Raw genomic sequence first — 16,763 nt, 5'->3', positions numbered from 1 at the left:
GTATACAAAAGTTTTTAAACATAGTTCCCACCCCGCCCGACGCCCGATTCACCCCCCCAGCAGGACCGCTCGCACCCCCACCCCGAACGACCGCTCGCACGCGCTCCCACCCGCATCCACGATCGGAGCAAGAGGGAGCCCAAGCCCTCTTGCCCGGCCGACTCCCCGACGTCCGATACATCCCCCCCCCCGGCAGGACCACTCGCACCCTCACCCCGAAGGACCGCCGACTCCCCAACAATATCGGGCCAGGAGGGAGCCCAAACCCTCCTGGCCACGGCGACCCCCTAACCCCACCCCGCACTACATTACGGGCAGGAGGGATCCCAGGCCCTCCTGCCCTCGACGCAAACCCCCTCCCCCCAACGACCGCCCCCCCCCAAGAACCTCCGCCCGTCCCCCAGCCGACCCGCGACCCCCCTGGCCGACCCCCACGACACCCCCACCCGCCTTCCCCGTACTTTGTGTAGTTGGGCCAGAAGGGAGCCCAAACCCTCCTGGCCACGGCGACCCCCTAACCCCACCCCGCACTACATTACGGGCAGGAGGGATCCCAGGCCCTCCTGCCCTCGACGCAAACCCCCCTCCCTCCAACGACCGCCCCCCCCCAAGAACCTCCGACCGACCCGCGACCCCCCTGGCCGACCCCCCCACCCCCCTTCCCCGTACCTTTGGAAGTTGGCCGGACAGACGGGAGCCAAACCCGCCTGTCCGGCAGGCAGCCAACGAAGGAATGAGGCCGGATTGGCCCATCCGTCCTAAAGCTCCGCCTACTGGTGGGGCCTAAGGCGCGTGGGCCAATCAGAATAGGCCCTGGAGCCTTAGGTCCCACCTGGGGGCGCGGCCTGAGGCACATGGGCCAAACCCGACCATGTGTCTCAGGCCGCGCCCCCAGGTGGGACCTAAGGCTCCAGGGCCTATTCTGATTGGCCCACGCGCCTTAGGCCCCACCAGTAGGCGGAGCTTTAGGACGGATGGGCCAATCCGGCCTCATTCCTTCGTTGGCTGCCTGCCGGACAGGCGGGTTTGGCTCCCGTCTGTCCGGCCAACTTCCAAAGGTACGGGGAAGGGGGGTGGGGGGGTCGGCCAGGGGGGTCGCGGGTCGGTCGGAGGTTCTTGGGGGGGGGGCGGTCGTTGGAGGGAGGGGGGTTTGCGTCGAGGGCAGGAGGGCCTGGGATCCCTCCTGCCCGTAATGTAGTGCGGGGTGGGGTTAGGGGGTCGCCGTGGCCAGGAGGGTTTGGGCTCCCTTCTGGCCCAACTACACAAAGTACGGGGAAGGCGGGTGGGGGTGTCGTGGGGGTCGGCCAGGGGGGTCGCGGGTCGGCTGGGGGACGGGCGGAGGTTCTTGGGGGGGGGGCGGTCGTTGGGGGGAGGGGGTTTGCGTCGAGGGCAGGAGGGCCTGGGATCCCTCCTGCCCGTAATGTAGTGCGGGGTGGGGTTAGGGGGTCGCCGTGGCCAGGAGGATTTGGGCTCCCTCCTGGCCCAATATTGTCGGGGAGTCGGCGGTCCTTCGGGGTGGGGGTGCGAGTGGTCCTGCCGAGGGGGGAGAAGAATCGGACGTCGAGGGGGGGCATCAGGCTTTCAGGATGGGGACAGGACTTCAAGGGGGGACAGGCAGATCTTCAAGGGGGACAGGCAGACCTTCAAGGGGGACAGGACTTCAAGGGGGGACAGGCAGACCTTCAAGGGGGGACAGGCAGACCTTCAAGGGGGGACAGGACTTCAAGGGGGACAGGCACGGAGAGGCGGGGCAGTGCACCGAAAGTCAGGGCGGGTGAACGGTGAGTCGGGGCAACCAGAGGAGAGTCGGGGCAGTGCACCGAAAGTCAGGGTGAGTCGGGGCAACCAGATGAGAGTCGGGGAGGGCGAAAGGAGAGTCGGGGTGGCCAGAGGAGAGTCGGGGAGAGCGAAAGGAGAGTCGGGGTGGCCAGAGGAGAGTCGGGCAGCATGCGCGTTATATGCCTGAGCGCGGTATAGAAAAGTTTTTGTACATATCATCGTGATTTCTGCGCGCTATACCCCTGTGCGCGTTTTACAATGGTGCGCGTTATATCCGCGAAAATACGGTAATCCATAGTGGAATCAATATTCAAAAGTACTTACTGTATATACTGATGTCAACTATGTCAGTAATTTAAAAATAAGATGAGCATTTATGTGCCAAACCTTGGCAATCTGAGTCACTAAACAGCCAAAATTATTCCTTTAAAGTCAGGGTATGCTTTAGACAAGATGAAGGGCAGGTATAAAATGTATCCACTGAGCAGAGAGATTCTGTTGCTCACCAGATAAATTATTTATTGAAATTTGAATGAAGAAATAGAAAGAAGAATTATCCATGTAAAGGGTTGCTGGCATTTTCAAAATTCACACTTTAACGAATAGTTTTGCTGAAAATCTGCATAACTTTAAATGGAAAAACTGTTCATCTTTATTTATATGTTGGCTACCAGGCTGAATATTGTTCTCAGGGTGCATGTTATTGTGAAGGAAAGTCTCACTGAGGATAACTCACAGATGTGCAGTCTATACTATATAAACTTTTTTTTTTTTTTTTTTGCGGGGGGTGTCTGTTTCTCTGAATTGGGGAAAGTGGTAGATTTTCAATCCAATCCAATATAATATGTATAGTCCACTACTATCCTATGACATAGTTCAGAGCAGATTACAATTTAAGAAACTAGCCATTAAGTACAGGGCTTATTTTCAAAGCACTTAGACACACAAACTACCATAGTAACCTATAGAACTTTGTGTGTCTAAGTGCTTTAAAAATATGACTGTAAATATAATACATTGAGGGTTGCCCCCCCCCCCCAATAACCAGTGGTAAAGAATCCCAATATATAACAGCTTGATGCAAAAAACGATTGAAGTTTGGTCTTAGATATAATTCCATATTCTGACAGAAAAATTATATAAAGTGAATCAGAACTTTCTATTTGTAGGCAGCTGAATGATCAAAGATGTCATGTAACTAGAAGCCAAACCAAATAAAATTCTAAAAAACAAAATACACAGTTTAAATTCTACTGTATATGTACTCTTATTGGAATCCAATGTAAGTCTCTCAAAGGGGTCAATCTATTAAATTTAAGTGCATTACAAGTCAGCTGAGCAGCAGTATTTTGAAGTGTTTGTAACCATTTCAACAACTCTCTTGGGTACCTATGTATAAAAAAACTATAATAGTCAAAATGTGAGAGGATTAATGCTGGAATAATGATCTTATAATGATCCTTCAAAAATATTTTCTTATAAGTCATAATACTTATCAGTAGTGCACTAATGTGCCCTTCCATTGTCAGATATGTATCCAAAAAGACATTGAATACTTTCAGGGATGATTCCAACATAAAAATGGTAAAGGGGTATCCAACCATAATAATTTCATTTTTTTCTTATTAAGTTTCATTGAGTAAGAGGAAATTTACATCTTTTTGACTTGATCTCTGTAAAAACATTCTACTGTGACAAGACTTGCCTTCTCAATATAAGGAGAGAGCCAGCATAGTTGTTGCAAATGATAAAAGCAGCTCTTGAAGGCTGTTGGGATTTGAGGGATTAGAATAAGTACTGAGTCTGCTGCAGCTGTATTCCAAGGTTCTGATTTGTGATTTGAGGGGAAGGGTTATGGTTGAGTTGGGGAACCTTGAGCTCCAGTCATTTGGATCATTTTTGCATGGTGTATACTGAATTGCTCTACAAGTTTGGATGTGTTGTTTCAAGTTTAGATGTGTGGCAGTAGGATTCAATCCCTGACGCAGCTTTGTGAGACAGCAATTTCACCGTCGGGTGACTGTGGCAGTAGTACTTCGGGACTGCATTATGCAGCGGTGGTGTTGCTCAATAATCCCGGTTGAGTTAAGATTGCAGCTAGGTGTGCTGTTTCTTACTTTTCACATTTCACTTGGATTGGACACTGTGATTAGCTTTGATTGGAAGTGTTTTTGAAAAGTGGAAGGTTTTTTTTTTAAAACAATGAAGTTGAACTGAGGGGTTTTTTTCACTTCTTTTATAATTTTTCTCAGTGTGAGTTGTGTATATGGATGCTAGTTGATTGGGGCCTAGCAGTGTTGTGGGTATAGGAAGAGAACGATCAAGGCCTTTCCACCACTGACCATGGTATCATCCCTGATAAAGCCAATAGTTCAGGCTTTGGAACATCATTCAGCAAAGTCTCAGAGTGTTCAGGGTGAGGACCCTGCTTTAGAAGTGAATGAAGGAGTGTTCACTTCACTGGGGCATGATGTGTCTCTTTCTCCCTCGTTGGCTAGTCCTCCACCATGCCTAGCAAAAATGAGGGATCTATCAGTAAGCCCTGTGAGGGCCGACATGGTCTCATCAAGACTTGATGACAGCTGTGATTCTTCCTTAATGGGCCTGGGCAAGAAAGCTGACATCTTAGAAGCTGGAGATTCGACTTCTAGTTCAGTGGTGCCCCTCCAAATGCTTCTTGAGGCCATAAAGAAATTTGATGGAACAGTGGAGAAAAGAGCTCAAGATATGGAAGTTCTCAAGGTAGAAAGGCAAGAAAAACAGCAAAGGCGACATTGGATGCTCAATTTCTTTATTTTATGTGTTTTGGCCCTGCTGCCTGCTTCAGGAATCTACAGAATATAAGGAACAAACTAGAGTAATCAAAAACATTAACATCAATAAACAATTGAAAAATAAATAATTGCAAAATTAAAAATAAATATAATAATAATAATTCACCTAAAATACATTAAAATTTATCAATACCTTAATTCCTACTCCAAAACAACAATCTACATGTCAATCCCTATGGTTAAACTCCAAGATACAAATCGGCGAGTCTAAAATCCTCTGGAAGCATTGGTTGCAGGCAGGCATATGTACTCTAGATCAGTGTTCTTCAACCGCCGGTCCGTGGACCGGTGCCGATCTGCTCTAATGGAGCAAAGCCTATGTCTAGGATGCCAAGTGAGCCCTGTTCACTAGTGACACCTAAGTCCGCTTATGCACCTAAGTCCGCTTAAGCGTGATTCTATAAACCATGCTTAATGGTTGATTGACTACCATGCTGCGCAGCGCCTACAATGTAGGTGCATTTAGACACTGTTTATAGAATCTGGCCCTTAGTCTAGTGAGTTTCCAGGTTTTTTTCTAAACTATTTTTCCTACGATATGAAAAAACTGGAAACTCGCTGGACTAAGTGTATATCCCTCGATGGAGACTATGGGCTCCTTTTACTAAGCTGCGGTAGCGTGTTTAGCGCACGCTGCAGATTAACGCCAGCTCAATGGAGGCATTAGCGTCTAGCGTTGCAGTGCACACTAAGCACATGCTAAAACCGCTAGCACAGCTTATTAAAAGGAGCTCTATGTTGTTTAACTTGCATTTTTACCAAACCTTTCAAGCCACCTTCGTACAGGGTACCTATGGAATGCTAGCATAAGTTCACATTTATGCACCCAACTTTAGATGCAAACGTATATGCCAGCAAAATACTAGTATTCTATAACCCACAAGAGGTAACTACCTAACATGCCCTTGGCCTCCCATGCTCCTCCCACATCCACCATCCCATGGATTTTTGCACTCTGGAATTGAGCTTACAGCTTATACCAGTGGTCTCAAACTCAAACCCTTTGCAGGGCCACATTTTGGATTTGTAGGTACTTGGAGGGCCTCGAAAAAATAGTTAATGTCTTGTTAAAGAAATGACAATTTTGCATAGTTTATAAAGCTTTACTTTTGGCTAAGTCTTAATAATAATATTGTCATTTATAGCTAAAGAGACATATGATCAAGTAACTTTTATTTTACTTTTGTGATTATGATAAAAACATACCAAGGGCCTCAAAATAGTACCTGGCAGGCCGCATGTGGCTCCCGGGCCGTGAGTTTGAGACCACTGGCTTATACAATACTGCCAATAAAATCCAATTAACTTATTATGTTACACATGAAACAAATCTTATTCAACAAGTTTTGTATGCAAATTTGAACACTAGTCAGAAATTTAGGCATGCAATTTTCTGGTATTTGAGTGCAAACATGTTTTATGTAGGATAATTGTATAAGATCCATTTTACATGCATATACTGACATATATTTGTGAAAAAGAACCTTTATAAAAAGTATCCCATTATTGTCACCTCCAGTACATCATCTTCATTTGTTCATACTACACGCACAAGAATTACCTATGCCCTTGTAATAACATGTACCATAAAAGTCCAAGCTAGAAAATGTTAGGCTTTATTGAACAAATATAGGGCTCCTTTAATCAAACCGTGGGCCGGCAAGGTAAATGCTCCAACACTCATAGGAATTGAATAAGCGTCAGAGCACTTACCTCGCTGAACCATGGTAAAAAGCTCTACCATAGTTTGATAAAAGGAACTCATAATAAAGTGGGTGCAGGAGAGCTCATTAGTTGAAGGGACAATTTACATATTATAATCAAGTCATCCACAGCAAACAAAGTAGTTCACTTCACCTTTCACAGTTATCTTCTTATTTTCCTTATTATCAGAGAGTTTCTTTCTATCACAAGGCACTATTTTGTCAGGCTCAACATCCTCCTATCACACCACAGGTGGTATTTTCTTCTGCCAGGCATCACTTGGTTATAAGGATCATAACACAAGAATGAATACAGCAGACGTGCTGGAGGGCTCTCTGTAATGTGTTGGCCTTCTGCCTAGAGGGTAGGAGAAACTTTACTGCCATGTTGTTGCATTAAAGCTGGCATTAGCCACCTGGCCTCTCCTAGGACTGCTCTGCTTTAAAAGGGGAAAAAGAAAATATTTGCCTAGAATGCGAAATCAATTTAGCAGGGGAATTAATTGGCTTAATTTATTAAGGAAATAAAATATTTTACCTCAGGACATATCAGCTCGACATTTCATTTAAATGTTATGGCATTCTATTACAAATCCCCCTCCATTTGAAAGAGGGTATTAGCGGTTGCATGTTTATTAAGGACTGCCATGTTCTCTGAAGGTTATCAGGTCATGTAAAATTAGTATTTAGGGGCCAATCTGATTGCTTATTGTCAGTGCTGTTATTCGAAGCAGAAGAATCTTAGTTGCCTTCCAGGGAACAGATTTTGCTCACTGGGGCAGCCAAGTCTGAGGTTTCTGTGGAGAAAGCATTTATACAGTGGCGAACCTAGCATATGTGACACCCGGGGCCATCATTTTTTGGCACCCCCCCCCCATCTGTACGAAAAACATGATTTTTAGTAACAAACCACACGTCACACATGAGTACCTAGGAAAAGGCAGCATCTTACATATGCAGTGAGCAGTACAACATCAATACACCCATTGTAAAACTAAACAAGCCAGACTAGTACAGATCAATCCTACACCGTCAATCCTAACAGAAAACCATGTCTTTCGAACACACAGAACACAGAAAATACCTTCGCCTAGTATGGAATATGTCATCACAAACTAACCCCTCCCTCTTTTATAAAACTGTAGTGTGGATTTTAGCCACGGGGGTAACAGCTCTGACGCTCATAGAATTCTGAGCATCAGAGCTGCTACCACCACGGCTGACGCTAAAAAATGCTCCAGTTTTGTAAATGGGGGGATAAAACAGAAATACATAGACAAAGGTTAAATTGAACCAGCAAGAAGCTGAACTCTGCATAAAATGCAACACCACAGAAACAGTGACATATATCTCCTAAAGCAACAAATAAATAGAAAATTTTTTGTTCTACCTTTGTCTTCTCTGGTTTCTGCTTTCCTCATCTTCTTGTTACTCTCTTCCTTCCATCCACTGTCTGCTATCTCTCTGCCCCTATATGGCATCTTCTCTCCTTCTATGCCCCTTCCAGAAACTGTATGCTCCCCCCTTCCATCTCTCCTTTCACCCCATTGGTCTGGCATCTTTCTCCTCTCCTACCCTCTCCCACACTTCTTTTCTGCAATCCTTTTCTTCCCTCATTTTCCTTTTCAATTTATTTTCTGCATCCATCTAGATTAGGTTCTTACTACCCTCTCATCAATTTCCTTTTTTACTATCTACCTACAGCTCGCCACCTCTTTCCCTCACCCCCTCCAGTATTTCCCTAACTCAATCCTTTTCCCCCATCATGTGCGCTCCTTTTATTTATCCCCTCCTTCCATCCTCTGCCCTCTTCTCTCTCTCCCTTCTCTCCACTTCCATCATCTGCCTCTTCTCTCTTTCCCCCACTTCCATCATCTGCCCTCTTCTCTCTCCTCACTTCCATCATCTGCCCCTTATTCCCACTTCCATTATCTGCCCCTTCTCTCTTTTCCCCCCACTTCCATCATCTGCCCTCTTCTCTCTCCCCTTTCTCTCCACTTCCATCATCTGCCCCTTCTCTCTCTTTCCCCCCTCCTTCCATCATCTGCCCCTTCTCTCTCTTTCCCCCACTTCCATCATCTGCCCTCTTCTCTCTCCCCCTTCTCTCCGCTTCCATCATCTGCCCCTTCTCTCTCTTCCCCCTCCTTCCATCATCTGCCCCTTCTCTCTCTTTCCCCCACTTCCATCATCTGCCCTCTTCTCTCTCCCCCTTCTCTCCACTTCCATCATCTGCCCCTTCTCTCTCTTCCCCCCTCCTTCCATCATCTGCCCTCTTCTCTCTCCCCACTTCCATCATCCGCCCCTTCTCCCCACTTCCATCATCTGCCCTCTTCTCTCTCCCCCTTCTCTCCACTTCCATCATCTACCCCTTCTCTCTCTTTCCCCCACTTCCATCATCTGTCCCCTTCTCTCAATCTCTCCATCCACCACAGGCCCATCTTTCTCCCTCACCTTTCCGATTTTGGCAACAAGATCGGCAAGGTCAGCATCGTTGCCCCCCCCTTCCGCGACGGCACTCAGCAGCATCGGCGCCCCCTCTGCCCCATGACAGCACTCAAGTTAAGCCTCTTTCTCCCGGCATCATCAGAACTTCAGATCGGCAAACAGGTGCTCAGTCAAAAGCTTCCCCTGACTGAACTGCCTGGGCGGAAACAGGAAGCTGAGTCAGGGGAAGCTTTTGACTGATCACCTGTTGCCGATCTGAAGTTCTGCTGATGCCGGGAGAAGGAGGCCGAACTTGACTGCTGTCGCGGGGCAGGGGGGGCGCCGATGCCGCTGAGTGCCGTCGCGGAAGGGGGGCGCCGATGCCGCTGAGTGCCGTCGCAGCCCAGGAATTTTCCGGACCAGTCCGGCTGTGCAACCCCCCTAAGGCTGCACCCGGGGCGGACCGCCCCCCCCCCCCCTTGGTACACCACTACATTTATATTATACTGGGGAATGAAGTCTCAGCCATCACATGACACTAACATCTACTGGCTAACTAGGGATACACTTGAGCAAGGTTCTGGAGTGACCCATTGGTCCATAACTCTCTGACAGTATCGTTATGGCAAGAGTTGGGCAGATGGAAGGAGAATTAAAATGAGGAGAAATCCCAGGAGAAGCTGGTTTTAACTGAGCAAAAATCCAAAGAAGCTGCCATATGTCTTCAAGTGCCCTCTTCGCCCTCTCCCTACAATAACAATAACACCCCCCAAAAAAAAAAAAAAGATTAATATTTACAGGGTTAATATTCACCCTGTGGCAGTCAGTGATTATTTAAATGCAGATAGCTGTCAGCTATCCAGATCTTCTGCGGTGTCTTGAAGTTATATAGGTATGGCCAATACAGTCACAGTTTATTTAGATTTGACACACTGCCTTAAGAAGAACCATAGAGGCAGTTTACAAAAATAAAAGATACATAAAGGATATCAGAAAAGAACTGTCATATTAGGAAAGAGGAGAAGGCTGCAATAGCTTAGAGATGCCAGAGTGAAAGTGTGTGGGGGGGGGAGGGGTCTTGCATGACTCAGCATGGAGAGTTCAGCACAACCAGTTCAGCATGGCAGTTTCAGCCAGCCCGGTTCAGCATGACCATTTAACTATGGCTGTTTCATCATGGCCATTGTAATGGTGAGCGCTTACCATGCTGAAGCTACAAGGTTCGAAAGAGAGGGGGAAATAGCCCTCCTTCGCCCCATTGATGCTTCTTTCCTTTCCCTTCACCCACCCACGGTCTTCTTCTCCTGCCTCCACATCATCTGGTGACTTCAAGGATTGAAAGGGAGGGGGGGCATCATCACAGAGCAATCAGGTGCATCGTAAGGTTTCCCTTTATATTGGAACAGAAAGTTGTTCAGAGCGAAGACTTCTTTGGTAAAAGGTTGACTTTGAGAGGGTGACTTAATATTAAGAGATGAAAATAGCTCGCGTTGAAAAGGCTGTGTTGAAATGGCTATGCTGAGTCATCCCATTTCCAAGGCAGAGGTAAACAAACCAACATTGTTAACATAAGAATAGCCTTAATGGGTCAGACCAATGGTCCATCAAGCCCAGTAGCCCGTCCTCAAGGTGGCCAATTCAGATCACTAGTACCTGGCAAAAATCCAAGGAGTAGCAACATTCCATGCTACCAATCCAGGGCAAGCAGTGGCTTCCTTCATGTCTTTCTCAATAACAGACTATGGACTTTTCCTCCAGGAAATTGTCCAAATCTTTCTTAAAACCAGTTACGCTATCCGCTCTTACCACAACCTCTGGCAATGCGTTCCAGAGCTTTATTCTCCAAGTGAAAAAAAATATTTCCTCCTATTGGTTTTAAAAGTATTTCCCTGTAACTTCATCAAGTGTCACCTAGTCTTTGTAATTTTTGAAAAAGTGAAAAATTGATCCACTTGTACCCGTTCTACTCCACTCAGGATTTTGTAGACTTCAATCATATCTCCCCTCAGCCATCTCTTTTCCAAGCTGAGGAGCCCTAAGCCCTTTATCATCTTGGTCACTCTTCTTTGAACCTTTTCAAGTCACAACCCAAAATCCTGTCAAGCAACAAAGGAAGCCACACAAGATCCAAAGGCTTTGATAAATATATGAGTCTTAAGCTTAGACTTAAACAGGGCCAATATTCATTACTTTACCCACGTAGCTAACTGTGTAAGGATAAGACTGCCCTTTGTGTGGTCCCACCTGCCTACTTAGCTAAGCAGGCACTGGCACTGAATATAGCCATTACCCTCATAACTCCTGGTTCTTCCCTGACTCCACCCCCAAAATACCCTGGTACTAACTGGCCAATTCTGTGGCAGTTACATGCTGTTGAAAATTCAGGGATGGCCCACTCACCACCAGTTATCTGACAGGAGCCGCTCGTGTTCAGGTAAATCATTCCGGGTATTGGCCCTTATAATCCTAACCAAAGTTTCTAATTTTGATCCCAGCTTTGGAACAAACTTCCAATTTTTTTGCGCGCTGAAACTTCCTTAGAAAATTTAAAAGCAAACTAAAAAGCTATCTTTATAAAGATGCATATGAAACCTAGATTAGATAAACTCTTCAATTTTCTATTATCATTTTAGATCAAGTCTTTCATAAAAAAAAAAAAAAAAAGAACAAACCAGTTACTTTTAGACCAAGTTTCTGTAAAACCTTTTAATATACTTCCTGATGTTGTTTTTCCCTAAATGTTTTTTCTTTTGGTTATTTTATTTTAAACAAATGTAATTTATCCTTCTATTCCTTATGTATCTTTAAATAACTATAGATAAGATTGTATGTTTTTATTGTTTAAATGGTTGTTATTTGTCCCCCCAAAATTACTATTGTTAAACGCATTGAATTGTTTGATATTGCGTTCAAATCAAAATTTTAATAAACTTGAAACTTGAAAATAAATATGATCAGATACTTCTCTATTTTTATTATGTAATTATAATGACCACATGGTTTTCATGTATAATTCTAGGCGAAGAAAGAAAGAATTAATTATAAATGCATCTAGAATCCTAGATGTAATCCTGAATTCTGATTTAGAATTAAATCAACGTATGGAAAGAATATACTGTATAGTTGTAATTAGTGAATGGCATGGGGACAAATTTTTTTCCCATCCCCGCAGAAACTCAATTTCCCCGTCCCCGTGAGTTTTGTTGCTGTCCCTGACCCAATCCTGTAAGCTCTGCCTTAAGTGCACAAGCCTCAGACATTTATGATTTTAAAGAGTTTGAGGCTTGTGCAGTTGAGGATGGAGCTTGCAGGAATGAGGCAGGGACAGGAAAAGAACTTGCGGGGATGGGACGGATAAATGAGTCCCCGCGGGGCGGGGAAAAATTTGTCCCCGTGACATTCTCTAGTTGTAATATCTGTCTAGAGATTACATAAATACTGTATAATCTGAGGTTAGGTAGTTTAGAATATAGACTAAACCAAAATTCAGTTTCAATATAGATAGATAGATAGTTACAGGTAGACAATTTCAACAACATAATCTTTAATACTAAGTTGGTGTTCCTTTACTTCCTGTCTAGTGGAGGAGTGTGTGGTGCAGTGGTTGGATCTACAGCCTCAGCACCCTGGGGTTGTGGGTTCAAACCCCGCGCTGCTCCTAGTGACCCTGGGCAAGTCACTCAGTCCTCCAAAGCTCCAGGTATGTTAGATAGATTGTGAACCCACCGGGACAGAGAGGGAAAATACTTGAGTACCTGATTGTAAAAAAACGCTTAGATAACCTTGATAGGCGGTATATAAAATCCTAATAAACTTGAAACTAGTTTCATTTTAAACTCGTGCTACTCTGTCTGATATTCTGCAGACCTATTCCTTCTGCATAGTAGCAGATAATTCACAGAAGAAAATTTATAAATACTACCTTGCCCTAAATTATAAAGCAGCAAAAGTGAGCATAAAGACCCATGAAGAAGAGGAAGAGGTTTATAGTGCCGAAAGCATGCAGAATGCACTGCGCTGCTCTGACAGCCATGGAGTTCCTATGAGCAGCGCGGCAGCGCAGAATATTCAGCACACTGGCTGTTGCTTCAAACTTCTTGCATGGTTTTGTAAAGGGGGGGGGCAGGATAATTTTTTAATTGGTCCAATCTGCACCATTTAAAAAACAATTAACGCCTAACTCGGTAAGCACCATATAGGTGTCTACACCGAGACACCTACCGGTGCCTACTCATGTCTACCTGAAAAGTGGGTGTGGTTAGGGGCAGAATTTGGGCATGAATTGCCTTAGCCGCTGGTACATTAAGCCAAGAAAACCCCAGTCTACTATACCGGCGCCTAAGTTGAGTTAAGCACCCCTAGGCACAATTCTACTCACAGCATCTAGCAACTGATTGACAACCGCACCGAGCAGCACAGAGCTGTTAGGCACCGTTTATAGAATCAGGGCCAAAGTGTATTGAATTTAGGCTTCTGGCCATTTAAATTGCTTCTTCAGGGCTAACCGGGCATATTCATTGGCACTTATCCAGATAGTGCCATTGAAAATGCCCATTTAGCACCTAAGCCAAAACTGGCTATTTTGTGGGTATTCTGGGGGCGGAGTCAGCACTTAGTCAATTAAGTAGCACTATTCCGCTCTTAACCAGCTCAGATAACCATATAAATATGTCCACATAAAGCAGTCCTATCTTTATGTGGTTCATTGTATCTGGATAAGTGCTGAATATCACACTTAGGCCCTCTTTTACTAAGCCACGGGGCTCTGACGCTCACAGAATTCTTATGAGCGTTAGAGCATTCAGCACTCCAGGCTGCACTAATAATTGATTATTAGCACCCATTATCAATGCTGATGAGTTATTGAATTAAATTGGGCATGTGCCCAACCAACCAACTTCCTAAATTTGAAGCATTATTTCGCCCTTGTAGCGGAAAAGAGTGCCACCTTATTTCATTAAGTGCCAATTTGCAGAAACAAAATTCTATGCATTGACATTGTTTCAGATCATTGATTGAACCATATTCTTGGTTGGGCTGACAACTTTTCAGCACCCCCCTCGTAGAATTAGGCCGTTTATGTCATGTCTATTTTTATTCATATACCAGTTATTTAACAAATGAATAAGCATACTTTTATATTATTTATGCAATGTTTACATGGCCAACAGGGTTACTGAAGCTTGATGTGGATCCTTTGGATTTAAGGTCACTGTCAAGATAATAAAAATTCCCTAAAGGTCAGTTTATCACATTTCTCATACCTTCAGTGCTAGACAACAAGGTTGAAAGTAAGCAAGCATGGCATCCTGCAGGAAAATAAACATTAGCACTGCATGGTAAACTATGATAAGCCTCTATATTCTTGTAGAATTCCAGATTTCACAATGACTTTCTCATATGTGGCTTTAAAGAACATGGCACACAATATTTGACAGAAGGCCTTCAGACAGCGCAGCATACAGTAGACCAGGGGTAGGGAACTCCGGTCCTCGAGAGCCGTATTCCAGTCGGGTTTTCAGGATTTCCCCAATGAATATGCATTGAAAGCAGTGCATGCAAATAGATCTCATGCATATTCATTGGGGAAATCCTGAAAACCTGACTGGAATATGGCTCTCGAGGACCGGAGTTCCCTACCCCTGCAGTAGACGCTAGTTAGAGCCCAGGTCGGTGCTGGACATGACGGGGCCCAAGGCAGATGCTAGGGCGGAGCCCCCAAAGTTTGCTTGCAGATTGTCCCTTTGTCAATCTCAGGCAGGTTTGGGGCCTCTAGTGACATGGGATCCCAGGGCACTGCCCTGTTAGCCCACCCCTAATGCCAGCCCTGGTTAGAGCAAGATGTCACCAGTTACCTTATTGCCCCAGTACCAAATCCCAGATGAGTTGCACCAAGTACTGGGTCCTGAAGTAACTTTCTCCTATAATATGATTAATCTCCAGTGTTTTCCCACTTTGTTCTTGACACCCATTCATTATTTCCTTAGCCAAGTATGTATGTATGCATGTATGTTTAATTTATTTAATATGCTGCTTTATTTTACAATAATTGTCAGATCAAAGCTTATCTGCCGTCTTTTTCTATGTTTCTAAAGCGGTTAACACTAGGTGCTTAAAAACTTCCCTATCTGTCCAAAAAGGTTCACACTCTAACTAAAGCACCATATTAAGTATTTATTAACATACTAACATATTAACAAAATAAAAAAAGAAAGAAGAAAAAAGTAATAATAATAATATCAGTCCAGCCCCCTTAATGCAGCCTAGATCCCATATAACTATAAATATATTTAATGTCACAGCCTTTACTGTCTCAGAAATCAGTTAAAGGCAGGGTCATACTTCCTGGGGAGTCTAACCCTACTAGTTTATCAACAAGTTTAGCTCCCCACCTTCTTGCATAAACGCCGTCAATCATGCTCCTAATTCCTGTAACGCACTACTAATGAACTGTACCAGTGCTTTTCCACCACACGTGCGAAAAATATGCAATCCATTAAAAAAAAAAAAAAAAAGTTCAACTTATCTTCAGTTCATTAATCACAGAAACAGAAGCAAAGCATTAAGGAATAAAATCATTACAAAATGCCAGCATGCAAGAGTTCTATCCATCACCCCCTAATGCCTTCCGATCTTTACCGTTTCAAATGAAGCAGGAAAATGCAGGTTTCACATTTTATTTCTGAAGTGAATATTAAATAATAATAATTAAATCAAACGTTGTTAAGGCACAGTTAAAGAAGTTTCGGGTTTGTTTTCTACAAAAGCAGGGCGGGGGATCTTGGATTATCTTTGGATTTATACTTTGCTCAGCAACTCCCCCCTCCTCCCCCCCTCGCCCCCCCCCCCCCGTGTCACCCATACACTGTAACAAGCAGTTGTTCAGGTATAATTCACCCATGGTTTGTTTTAGCATTTGCGAAGGATTCATTCCACAATCCTTGGGACTGTTTAGATTTATTTTTTTTTAACTTCTCTCACTTCTTCAAAGTCATTTCTAGCTATACACAGCAGCCTAGCAGCTAGTCCTTTCAGAAATCTCCCTGCCCCCCCACCACCCCCAACACACACAATCTCTCTTTTTTTGTTTAAATCTTTATTGATTTTCAAACTTTGATAATGCAATACAATTGGTAAATCATAAATACTGCATGGAACGCGCTAAGAACCGCGCAATTATTACATCAAACACTCATTTACTCCCATCCTCATCTTCATTATTAATGCAATCTCTCTTTCTTATATGCCGCTAAACTTCGGGACTGTGAACTGGAAGGGAGCGATCGCAATCGCAGCACCAATGAAAGGCTGAACTGCGAGAGAAGCAGCAGCACGTTGGCTTTCTGACAGGGGCGAGGAAAAGGCTGAGAAGAAAACGCCACTTTCCCCCTCCTGTGTTTACTATCAAGCCTAGCTATAAAGAAAGAAAAAAAAAAAAAAGCCAGGCAAATGCAAGGCAGCAGGTTGGGTTTTTTTTTTTTCCGCCTTTAGCTCCTACAGTTTCTGGACGAGTTACACAACCTCTGCAGAGTCCTTGCACCTGCGGAAATATCAGGCAACCGGCTTGTCCAGTAGTGCAGTGATTTTTAGAACCATTAAAAAAAAATAATATCTATAACTGCATATGAAATACTCATATAATTCACGATAAGAAAAAAAAAAAAATCCACATGTACTCACCCCCAGTTTCCTACTCCGGATTTTCACATAACCTTGCTTGACAATATCATTAAAGTTGGAGGCCATGGCAAACGCCAGCTGCCCCTTTCCCCTTCTCCAGCGGCTCCCGCTGAGCTCCTGGCATCCAGCCTGCTCCTGCCAGCGCGTCCCCCCCTGCCCCCCCCTCAGGCACCTCCCCGGCCGTCTATCCCGGTCAACTCGGCGGCTGGGCTTCGGAGAGGGCGCGCGGTGGGCACCGTCCGCCCGGGGAACCTGCCGCTTACTTCTTCCTGCTCCCCCCCCCCCCCTGCTGCACCAGCACCTCCTTCCTATTCCCCCAGCTCCTCCTCGGCAGCAGGAGCCG

General features: G+C 44.8%; 1 protein-coding gene across 1 annotated transcript in view; it reads right to left on the bottom strand.

Annotated features, from left to right (window-relative positions):
• The window catches only part of DOK6 (docking protein 6), a 724,151-nt gene extending 707,597 nt beyond the window's left edge, over positions 1-16,554 (bottom strand). The window contains exon 1 of the mRNA XM_033933725.1: positions 16,421-16,554. Within this exon, the coding sequence (XP_033789616.1) occupies positions 16,421-16,486 (66 nt within the window). The 5' untranslated portion in view covers positions 16,487-16,554. The remainder of the gene's footprint in view (positions 1-16,420) is intronic.
• Between the last annotated feature and the right edge of the window lie 209 nt (positions 16,555-16,763).

Source organism: Geotrypetes seraphini, chromosome 2 (genome assembly GCF_902459505.1).
Source record: "Geotrypetes seraphini chromosome 2, aGeoSer1.1, whole genome shotgun sequence".
Classification (NCBI taxonomy): domain Eukaryota; kingdom Metazoa; phylum Chordata; class Amphibia; order Gymnophiona; family Dermophiidae; genus Geotrypetes; species Geotrypetes seraphini.
Note: the sequence above shows the minus strand (reverse complement) of the source record. Positions and strands in the feature narration are given on the sequence as shown.